General features: G+C 60.3%; 1 protein-coding gene across 1 annotated transcript; it reads right to left on the bottom strand.

Moving 5' to 3' along the window:
- Positions 1-3,031: 3,031 nt before the first annotated feature.
- On the bottom strand, positions 3,032-10,632 carry NAGK (N-acetylglucosamine kinase). Its single transcript, XM_006257867.4, has 10 exons — positions 10,576-10,632; positions 7,842-7,926; positions 7,303-7,401; positions 6,258-6,399; positions 5,945-6,055; positions 5,387-5,499; positions 5,167-5,254; positions 4,750-4,847; positions 4,407-4,485; positions 3,032-3,415 (listed from the first exon to the last, which is right to left on the bottom strand). Exons 1-10 carry the CDS (start codon positions 10,602-10,604, stop codon positions 3,228-3,230), a joined length of 1,032 nt encoding a protein of 343 aa, XP_006257929.1. The 5' UTR covers positions 10,605-10,632; the 3' UTR covers positions 3,032-3,227.
- Positions 10,633-11,058: the final 426 nt, after the last annotated feature.

Raw genomic sequence — 11,058 nt, 5'->3', positions numbered from 1 at the left:
GCCCACGTGCTGATCAGGGAGCACCTGGTTGCTAGAAGGTGCTGAGAGCTTGCTGCTGCGGCCCAGGCTTGAGCCGAGCTCGGCCACCAGCAACATCGCTCAAAGGTTTTATGCAAAAGACCAGGGGCCGCCGCGGCACCAACGGCACGGGAGAACCACCCTTCAGATCATAAAATTGTGGGAAAGGAGATCACGTCAAGTCCAACACCCTGCTCCAAGCAGGACCAGCTCAACTACATCGCTCCAGCCAGGGCTTTTTCAAGCCCGGCCTTAGAAACCTCGAAGGATGGAGACTGCACCTCCTCTCTAGGTGACCACCCTGCTAGTGAGAAAGTTTTCCCTACTATCCAACCTAAACTTCCCTTGCTGTAAAACTTGAGCCCATTGTTCCTTGTCACCTGCCATCACTGAGAACAGCCCAGCTGCATCCTCTTTGCAACCCCTCTTCAGGGAATTAAAGGCTGCTATCAAATTGCAGAAGGGTGATTACAGAAAGGATAGAGATGGACTTCATCTCTGTGGTTGCAGGGGACAGGGCTAGGAGCAATGGCCTCAAGCTTCAGCTGCGGAAATTAAGCTGGAGAGGAGGAAGTTTTTGACTCTAAGAGCGGTCGGATATTGAAACAGGCTGCCCAGAGGAGTCCATACCTGGAGACTTTCAAGAGCACGTTGCGGTAGTGTCATCTCCTTCAGCAATCCTTTGCCACGGAGGATGATTTGTGGGTCTGAAGGTGGCTGATGAGGCCAGTCTGGGATCGACAGACCCTGCTGCAGCTCAGGCACGCATTTCCACGCAGGGAGGGTGGCTCTGGGTTCTTAGTTTGGTTCATGACATGCCCTTTCTGCTGCTCCCACTTTTCTATCTCCTGTTGTCATCGCAAGGTTTCAAAGTCCTGAGATCCCTGCAGCAGACCTGCCTCCATTTGGGGTGATCCTGGGTGATCGTGTCTCCCACGAGTTGATGTCAATGCTGCATTTTTTTCAAGCCTTGAGGATGTCTTTGAATCGCTTTCTTTGCCCTTCTCTTGAGCGTGCACCTGACTGAGCTGGAGGACTGGAGTCGGACGTCCGGATGATGTGGCCGGCCCAGCGAAGCTGGTGTTGGGTGATTATCGCCTCGATGCTCATGGGGTTTGCTAGAGGACACTAGCTTTGGTGCATCCGTCCTCCCGCTGGATTTGAAGGATCTTCCACAGGCAGCGCTGATGCTACATCTCCAGCAATTTGAGGTGTCTCCTGTACCTTACCCACAACTCAGCTCCATACAGCGGTAGTGTAAGAGTGATGTTATAGCCATGATGGTCCAGAAATTATGCAAGAGGTAAGGACTTCTTAAGGCGGTATCTTTTATTGGACCAACTACATAGCTGGGATAAAGAGGTTGGACAGAGATGGTTCAGGGATGATCCTGCCTGGAGCAGGGGGCTGGACGAGACGTGACCTCTTGAGTCCCTTCCAGCCTGACTTTCCTATGATCTCCTTGGAGGAGTGAAGGTATTTCTGATTCAAAGGAGCAATAGTTCCCACGGTGCTGGGGTGCAGCCACGGCGATGCTTAGAGCTGGCTTCAGGCTACCCGGCTCAGGTACTTGCGACGGACTCCCCCGGCTCAGCTCCATGCCAGCTCCCGGGGAACAGAAGCTGTGCCAGCTTGCCTGAAATCAGCTCAGGGATGTCCCTCGCACCGGCTGTGCTTCCCTGCCTCTTCATTATCAGCAGACTGAGTGGGAAGGGAGTGAAATGTATTTGACAACTACAAAAAGCGAAAGGCTTTGGGGTTAACAGCTGTTGGACCACCCGACTTGCTGGAAGAGATGTTAAGACAGGCTTCCGGGCAGAAAGATATGACAAAACACCCCCCACCGCCCGCCTCTTATTTGGAGATAAGCCAGTTAGACACGTAGCTGGGATAGTTTCCTTGAAAAGTTTTTACAGGTAAAGATCCCTGAGCTTTGCGGCTAACAACACAGCTGCAGTGTGGAGCGATGAAGACCGCTCGCTGTTCGGCGACGAGGGGCAAGGCCCTATGCCACTGGCAGGTGCTTTGTGCGAGTCCCATTCCCCCCTGGAAGAAAAGACCAGTACAAACGCACCAGTTTCTGTACTGTGCTGTCACCTTTGCCCCGAGACCGAGTTGCAGGAACTCAGATTTTGCCAGCTGGCTTGCAAGCACCGGTGTAGCTCGTCCTGCAGATCCTCTGGTTTCTGCAACCTCCTCCCCTCCCTTTCCAGACGGCCGCAGCGCCCTGCCTCGTGCAGGCTTGTGAAGCCTGTCCTTGGGGAAGTAGCGAGGACCTGGTCCAGCTCCACGGTGTGGTCCTGAGGGTGGCCGGGCCCACGGCTGCCAGGCTGTCTTCAGCGCGCCCCCAGCATCTCACTCACTTCCCACCTCTAGCAGCCTCTTCCAGGTATGAGAGAGACCTGAAATGCTGGAGGCTGCAAGGGAGAGAGGAACAAACCCTGCCCAGATCCAGGTCCTTTCCAGCCTCTGCGTGGCACAGGACAAGATAATCCTGAGGTCTGACCCGGGACATGGCAGCATGCTGCTAGCTGCCAGTCCAATGCAGGGAATGAAGGGTTAAGTACCAACGAGCTCTGTCCAAGCCTGCAGGTAATTTCTGCCATGCTGGAGTAGGTAGAAGAGCTGGAGAAGAAAGGCCTCAGGCACTGGGAGATGGCACGGGAGGACACGAAACATGAGCTCAGCTACACCAGCTTCTCTTGCCTCCTTGCTGCAGGGTGGGTGAGCCAGAGCTCACATCAAAGCAAAACCAGGGGCTTTAACCCATAGCAAACACGCGTGCAAAGGGGCATGCACGTGGGGCTGGCAGGAGCCTTGGGGATGAACCCCGCGGGAACAAGGACCTGAGATGCATCCTTCGATCTGCTTTCCACCTCTCACCTCTTTGCCGAGAGCCAGCTGCACCGCTCCTTCCCCGCGCGGGCTCGGCGGCACAGAAGCAGTCTTTCCAGGGTGTTTGGAAGGGCAGAAGACGATGCAACGAGGCAGAAGGGGAGACAGGAGGCCGGAGTGCACAGAGCCATTTATTAATGAATTACAAAACCCGTTCGTACAAAAGCTGGATACGTTCCCTTTGGCGTATGCAGCCTCTTACTTGGACACGGACCCAGGGAGAGAGATGGCAACAATAGAAAACGAATGGCTGATACCCGGAGTGGACAGTACGGGGGGACGGAGAAGCCCACGCCGGGGGGAGTGGACGGAGCCTAGAAGGAGTGCGTATAGAAGATGTCCACGTTGGCCGTGTAGTCCAGAGGCAGGGCCTGGCCTATTTGCTTGGCTCCCAGGCTGGCTCCCCCCAGCGCTGATGAGTGCTTCAGCTTCAAGAGGCTGAACTTGGAGAAGATGCTGCCTGGCTGCTCGCTCCTGGCCTGGTTCAGGACCTGGACAAAGCCTGAGAGAGGGAGGGAGCGTCTCACACACAGTCCCGTGGAGGTGCAGAGGGCTCAAGCAAAAGCAAGTCAGGATCAAACCCCAGGGCGTGGGGTGCCCAGCTGGGACAGTGCATCTTGCATCGGGGCAGGGGCTCCTTGCTGCTCAGAGCCCCCTCTCTTTGGAGAAGGAGACTTCCAGCTTTGACCACGTGCAGTCTCCTCCCAGCCCTTCCTCCCAGTCGAAGGGCCCCTTCCTCCCATCCCCTGCACTGGGGGGAAGCAGGGGGCTGGTTAAGGGGCTGCTGCTCAGGTGCGGTGTCCAGGGCAGCAGCAGACGACTCCCGCTCCATACTGAGAGCTCGACGAGCCCAGAAGCAACCCCGTAAAGGGGCCCGGAGCTGCTGCTAGCCCTGCTTGTTACGAGGCAGCCCCTGCGGCCACCCCTCGGCCCTGCCCAGCGGGGCCATCTCGATAGAGTCCAGGCTTGCAACCAGAGACAGGGCCGGGGGGGATGTCAAGCCCCAGCTTTGGGTGCTGAGAAGCAGAGTCAGCTCTCTTGTGTGTTGGCTCTAGGGTTAGGTAGAGCAACAGTGGGGGGCACAGGCCAGGGACACACAGCTCCCCAAGCAGCCGGGAAGGGCGAGATGGGAGCTCGAGTGAGGCATAGATGCAGCAGCCCCAGGCTGAAGAGCAGAGGCCGGCTCAGGCAGGGAGAGACCCTGGAGTCCCAAAGATGCCTGCTGCGGGGCTTTGCTGGGCCTCCAAGCTCTGGCAGAGAAGGAGGATGCTCACCTGAGCGGAAACAAGGGCATCTGGGGGCACCTACGCACCCAGGCTGTCTGGTCAGACACCAGCACTGGACCCCTTGCAAGGGATGCAACAGCCCTGCCCTGCATCGGCGCCTTCCCCGGAGAGACCTGCGCTCCCCGGCAAGGTTCGTCCACCCCAGGACGCAGGTGCTGGGTCAGGGTCCATCCCCTGCCGCTGCCCCGGGGCCCCTCGCAGACTCACCGTCCTTCATCATGTCCCAGCTGTTCCACACGGAGCCCACGCACACGATGGGCAGCCCCAGCTCCCCCAGGAAGAGGCTCTAGAGGGCAAGCAAAGAGTCAGGGGTGCCGGCCCACCTTGCAGATCTGAGCTGCCCACAGATATGGCGGGGCCACGTCTCTTAACAATGCACGCTGGGGTTGTATCGGGGGTGACTGTGTCACCTTGCTCAGAGGCAAGGGAGGAAGGATTACCCCCAGCCCCTGGGCAAGTGCAGTAACCCTCCATGCACCCGCCCCTTCAGTGCACCCACCCCCTTCAATGCTGTGCTCAGACACCCTGGGGACAGCCACGCCAGAGTTACCTTGTCAATTTTGGGCAGGACGGCTACGATGTGCCGGGCCAGCACCTCTCCAGCCTTGTTGAAGATGTAGCAGCACAGCGGGTCCCTGGCCTGAGCACCTGAGCAGAAGGAGCCGGGAATGAAGAGCCCAGCCTGCACCCCTCACTGCACGAGGCAGTGGACCCCATTTCCAGCTTGCAGCAGGGGGACCCGAGCTTATGGGACCAACAGGGCATCCTCCATCCTCCATGTCCTTTATGGACTCTCACAAAGACCTCCACTGAAAGCCCAGTGTGGTCTTGGCTTGCTGTGACCACGAGGACTGGGGTTGGGGGTCTTCAGTGACCTCTGAACAGGAGAGGTTCCCCTGGGTCTCCCTTCTGGGTCCCACCAGGAAAGGGTGAAGCAAAGCCCCCAGGACATGGGCCGTGCCAGTACCCTCCGCGAGTTTCTGGCAGAACCCGGCGAACTTGGACTTCTCGAAGGTCCGGTAGAGGTGAGTCAAGAGGCCCATCCTGTCCGAGATCTGCGGGGACAAGACCAGGCAGGTGATGCTGCCCTAGCTGCCCCCACCGCCCCACCGAAGCCATCCGGCACTCGGACCTGTCTCCGTGGCACCCCTCCGTGGGGTTTCCCCCGTGCTCGGGGCAGCTGGTACCTGGAAGTAGTCGAACATGGCCTGCTTGACGTAGCCCACGTCGTGCGGAGGCACCTCTAGGTTGTCCATGCAGTCGAAGACGATCTTCACGGCCTGGTGTGCGATCCAGTAGGCTGCGGGGAAAGCCTCCAAGCATCACCAACACAGAGCCCATGGTCCAGGGGCCTGCTTCCTCCAAGACCCTCCCTGCCCTCCCACCAGCTCTGGCTTTCCCGGGGGGCTGCACGCTGTGAGGCTGCTGCTGGGGGATTCTCCCCCCCAGTTCCTGGATCCATCCTGGGACAGGGACCTGTTTGCAAGAGGACCTCAACTGGTCACAATCTCTGGCCTTACTTCATGCAACACAAGGAGGCCAGGGTTGACCAGGGCCCCAGTGGGATCAGCCGCTAGGTCTCCAGATAAGCAACCAAGCATATGCTACGCAGCATGGCTGGGATAAGACTCCACCAGCTCTTTCACCTCGAACATGCACGTGCAAATACCAGGGCATTGTGGGAAGGACGGAGAGGAGGCACCAGCACCGTTTACACACACAAACACACACCCACACGGCCTTACCAGAGCCCTCATCCCCCATCATGTGGCCCCAGCCTCCGCAGCCAATCTCCGTCCCGTCGGGGTTGATGAGTTTGCAGTTGGAGCCGGTCCCCGAGATCAGCACCACGCCGCCTGCCAGGGGAGAAGAGAAGGGTGTAGCGCCTTTGCTGCTGGCCCCGGGTTCCTCGTGCCCTTTGCATCCCCCGTGAAGACTCCCCATAAGGCAGGGGGTCCCTGCTTTGGTGGGAAGCTACGGGGGCGTCAGCAGAGGCAGCCTGCCCAAGAACCCAGTGCTGCTGGACCTACTCCCACCCCACGCTCTTGGGCTGCCTACCGTGGTCGGTGGCCGTGGCCATGGCGCCGATGGCATCGGTGGTGATGTAGTAGTTCTCGCTCAGCTGCGGGAATCGGGTCTGCAGCTCCTCGATCATCTTCTTGATGGCCTCCTTCTGCTCCCCGCCGCTCAGGGACAGCCCCTGCACCAGATGTGGGGTGAGGCTCACGGATCCAACCCCGTACGCCCCGGCTCAGGGGTCAACCTCTGCAGCGTGGTGGAGGGGGGGCAACGGAGACCCAGCCAGCCATCCTCCCACACCCGGCCCAGCACATAACAGTACCTGGGTAAGAGCCCACGACCCCACTTCCCTCCCCTCCATCCTGGATGCTCTGAGGTTTGCTTTCATTTCTGCCCCTACACCCTTGTTTCAATGCCCTGGGCTCAGCCGGGGCAGCCACCGTGCAGGGGGAAGGCTGTAGAGCATCGGAGCTGCTGGCAACATGTACTGAGAGAGGCCGAGGCGATGACTGGGACTGCCCTGAGCGTCCTGTGAGCACCCAAGACCCCTCCCCAGGGCCCAGGGGTCTGCTGCACTGCCCAAGCCTCCTAGCAGAGGATCGCTGGGTGCTTGGTTATTCCCTGGCCCCTCTCCAGGCTACCCGCGAGGATCGATGCTGCTCCCAGACGGAGGCACTGGGGCTCCCTGCTTCACTGTGACACCATCAGTCACCTTTGGGCTGTGCTGGTTGCCCCCCACCCCTTCTGCTTCATGCACCGGGGGGGTTTAATCCTCCCTTGTCCTCGTTTGGACAAAGCTGACCCTGCCTCAGATTAAATGAGGCCTCTGCAGGTCCCTTCCAGCCCCATTTCTCTGTGGTTTCTATGCCTTGGGCCAGGCATGGTGGAAAACCTCTACCTGAGATACCTACAAGGCTCGCAGCTCTCCGCCACCAGCAGCTCCCCGCTTCCCACAGGCACCCTCCCGAGCCCAGCGCCGACCCGTGCATCGCCACTTCACGGGGGCAGGCAGCTCTGTTTCGGACACTGCAGGTCCTGGGGGCCAGGAAGCAGCAGGCACGGGCAGAAGGGGCCGGGCACTCACCAACGAGCGGAGGGGCACCTGCGGATCCGCGCCCGCCTTCCCTTTGGCCTCGCTGACCATCTCGTTGATCCTCTCCAGGCATTTCTCGGAGCCGACCAGCTGCTGGGGCAAGCGGGGAGGGGGAAACACCCCCCCACACACACGGTGTCACAAGCTGGGCACAGCCTGGCACCCTTCACCCGAGCGCTGGCAGTCGCCCAGATGAGAGGTGTTGTCCTGCACCTCTTGCCCTGGGAACCAAGCAGGGCAGGAGCCCCCCACCCGGATGCAGCACTACGATCCCCAAGCCCCGACCTAGGAGCTCCTGCCTCTCTCCTGGTCCTTGCTGGCACCCCCACTAGCAGCTGCCAGGGCCGTGAGCTGGATGCAGGCAGCTTGGCCCAGAGCTTGCAAACCAGAGATCCCAAGAGACCAGGAGAAATGCCCCAGGGTCTCAAGAGGCAGAGGAGCAAGGGCCTTAACCGCCACAGCAGCACCCTTTTCTTCCTTGCAGCACCCCATGGTGCCCCCCTACTCACCACAGGGTGCACGGCTCTTACCCAGTGGTTGGTGCAGGGCCCGTTGGTCTCAGCCAGGATCTTGCCATCCTCGGAGATCAGCACCACCTTGGAGTGCGTGCCCCCGCTGCAAAACACAGGGCACCGGTCAGACCCGTGCAGGGACGTGGGCTCGGCTCAGCACCCGTGAATGGGCAGGGTGCTGGGTGTGTGAGAGTGCGGCAGCCAGGAAGCTGCTAACCCGGGCTGGAAGCAGCGGTGGAAGCACTGGGGTGGATAACAGGTGCATTTCATGGACCGAGCTCGATGCATCTCGCAAGTGCTTCTCTTCCAGTTTCCAACCCGCGCAAAATCATTTTGGCGGGGGCCGCATCCGGTGCTATCAGGCCACTTGCCTTCCTGCCCTGGGAGACCTGTCCGCATGCCACCGGCATTTTAAAACATAACGTATATGAGGAATCCCTCTGCAATACAGACCCTGACTGCCTTGCACCCAAAGATGGGAGCAGAGCGGAGCTCGCAGCAGCAAGCCAAGCTGCAGCCCGTGCTTGCTAGGGGGTGGCTCGAAACCAGGGGGGCCGGTTCAGGCCTGAGAATCTGGCTTTAAAGACTAATTTGCCCAGAACTTTTGCTGCTGAAAGCACGGGGGACTGCCACGGGCTTGGACGTGGTTTCCTCCTTGAACTTGCAAGACAGGCAGAGCTGGGCTAAGGAGGCCGCTCGAATCCAAAGCAAAAGTGACCTTTCAGATGCAAAAATCAGAATCACAGACAGTGAGAGTGGGAAGGGAGCTCAGGGGGTCACATCTAGTCTGACCCCCTGCTCCAAGCAGGACCAGCCCTAGCTACATCATCCCAGCCAAGGCTCTGTGTATCTGGGTCTTAAAAACCACCAAGGATGGAGACTGCACCACCGCTCTGGGGAGCCTCTTCCAGTGCTTCACCATCACTGTAGTGACTAAGTTTTCTCTACTATCCAGTCTCAGCTTCCCTTGCTGCAGCTTGAGCCCATTGCTCCTTCTGTCATCTGCCCACACTGAGACCAGCCCAGCTCCATCCTCTTTGCAGCCCCCCTGCAGGGAGGTGAAGGCTGCTATTCAATCCCCCTCGGTCTGCTCTTCTGCAGACTCAAATCAGCCCAGTTCCCCCAGTCTCTCCTCACCCATCCTGTCCCGAAGCCCCCCAACCACTTTCATTGCCAATTCTCCAACACATCCACATCCTTTCTGTAGCAGGGGGCCCACAGCTGGACACAGGACTCGAGAGACACAAACCAAACCCCTTTCCATCGCCTATAGCGAAGAGATGGACACGAGCATGATTTGAACCTAACCCAAATGCCAGGCGCTGCTGTCCGTGTCGGGGACCCTGCTGTAACAGGGGCACTGCTAGACCCTAACTGCGTCCCACAACCTATCACCAAGTCACCGGACAAATGATTTGCTTCATCTCAGAGAGCCTTTAAGACATAACATCCCGGGCCCAGCTGAACCGTGAGCTGCTGGCTGGAGTCTTAACATCTCTCAAGGGGGAAGGGCAGGGCTGTTTTTTCTTGCTGCAGGGAGGAGGACGTGGAAGTTGCAGCAAAGTTGGTTTTGGTTCGAGATCAGGAAGCACTTCTTCACTGACAGGGCAGGGAGGTCATGGGAGAGACGCCAGGGAGAAGGGGGACTCCCCATCACTGGGGGGTTCGAGGAGAGGTGGACGGGCTCTGGGGGGCACAATCTGGGTGCAGCGATGCCCATGCCCTGCTGTGGGGATGTCCCAGGCTCTGGGCTGTGCTGGTTACCCCCTTCTCCCCTTTCTGCTCCGTGTCCAGGGGGGTTTTAATTCTCCCCCAGAGGCGCTGGGTGTTGGCTGCAGGTTGGGGACTTTGACCGGGCTGTGCCAATGCTCCTGCTGGGACTTGAAGCCAGCAGTTCCCGGCTGGAGGGTCTTGCCCCCGCACTCGGGCTCAGCCCCACGCTACACTGGGGCAGGAAGGGATTTCCCCTCTGCTCAGACTGGTCCAGACTGGGGGATTTCGCCTTCCTCTGCAGCGGGGGCACAGCCTGGGATCTTTTAAGCGTCTATTAACGTTTCATAGAAGCAGGACGTTGGTGGTCACAGCCCCCCTGCTTTCCCGGGGGCAGGGGCTGGGGCGATGCCCGGGGCTGCGTCGTGTTGGACACGGGGTTTGTCTGGGCTGGTTTGGACGGGGCTGGGCCTGGATGTGGCCCTGCAGCTCCCTGCCAGCCCCGATTCCTGGGGCCTGCGCCAGCCAGCAGCAAGTCAAATGCTCCTGGGAAGCGGGGTGTTACTTGCAATAATGCCGAGTTCCCAAATTCTAGTTGTCCGGGGCGAGGCTCTCCCCTCCCAGCAGAGCCGGGCTGCGTGGGAAAGGAGCACCGGCTTGTCTTATGTCAGGTGCATTCAGATCCAGGGCTGAGCCCCGCTTCGGGTCCGCCCCGCTGCCTGCATTGCCTTCCCACCCAGCCAGGACCAAACGGCCAGCTTCCCCCGGCCACCCCGCCGGCGACCCTCCGCCGCGGTGTCCAGCGTCCCGCGGGGCCCTGCTGGAAGCCGGGGGGGAGCTGCGCGGGGCCGGGCGCGGGTGCACGGAGCTGCACGCGTCTCCCACCACGCGACCTGCGCCAGGGGTACAAGGGCAGGGGCCAGCGGGAAGCACCTGCCCCAGGGGCAGCAAAGCTGCATCTCTGCAGCCCCGCGGGAGCGGGGGGCTCCTAGGGACAGCTGTGCGCGGGGGGGGGCTGCACATCTGGGCCGGGAGCACTCACCCCTCCACGCCGCCGAAGAGCGCAGCCATCGCCGGCTCCGCCCGCCCGTCAGCTGATGCCGCGCCCGCCCCTTCCGCGCCGGCCCCGCCCGCCCGCAGCGCCGAGCACCGCGCCCCGCAGCCTCCGCCGGCCCTGCCGCCCAGGGCCTTTCCTGCACTAGCGGGGTTTCCCCAGCATCCCAGGGCGTTTCACCGGGATCTCAAGGGGTTTCCCCCGGATTTCAGGAGGTTTCACCACCAGGATCTCGGGCGGGATTCGCGAGGGAGGATCTTGCAGTGTGTCCGGGGATATGGGCGGGGGGTCCCCAGGATCTCGGGGTGTTTCCTGGGATCTCTGGGGGTTTCACCGGGATCGCAGGGCATTCTGCCAGCATCTTGGGGCGTTTCACTGGGATCACCGGGATCGCAGGGTGTTTCCCCAGGATTTCAGGAGGTTTCACCACCAGGATCTCGGATGGGTTTCACGAGGATCTTGGAGTGTTTC

This window comes from Alligator mississippiensis, chromosome 2 (assembly GCF_030867095.1).
Source record: "Alligator mississippiensis isolate rAllMis1 chromosome 2, rAllMis1, whole genome shotgun sequence".
Taxonomy (NCBI): Eukaryota; Metazoa; Chordata; order Crocodylia; family Alligatoridae; genus Alligator; species Alligator mississippiensis.
This window is presented reverse-complemented; position numbering and strand designations above follow the sequence as displayed.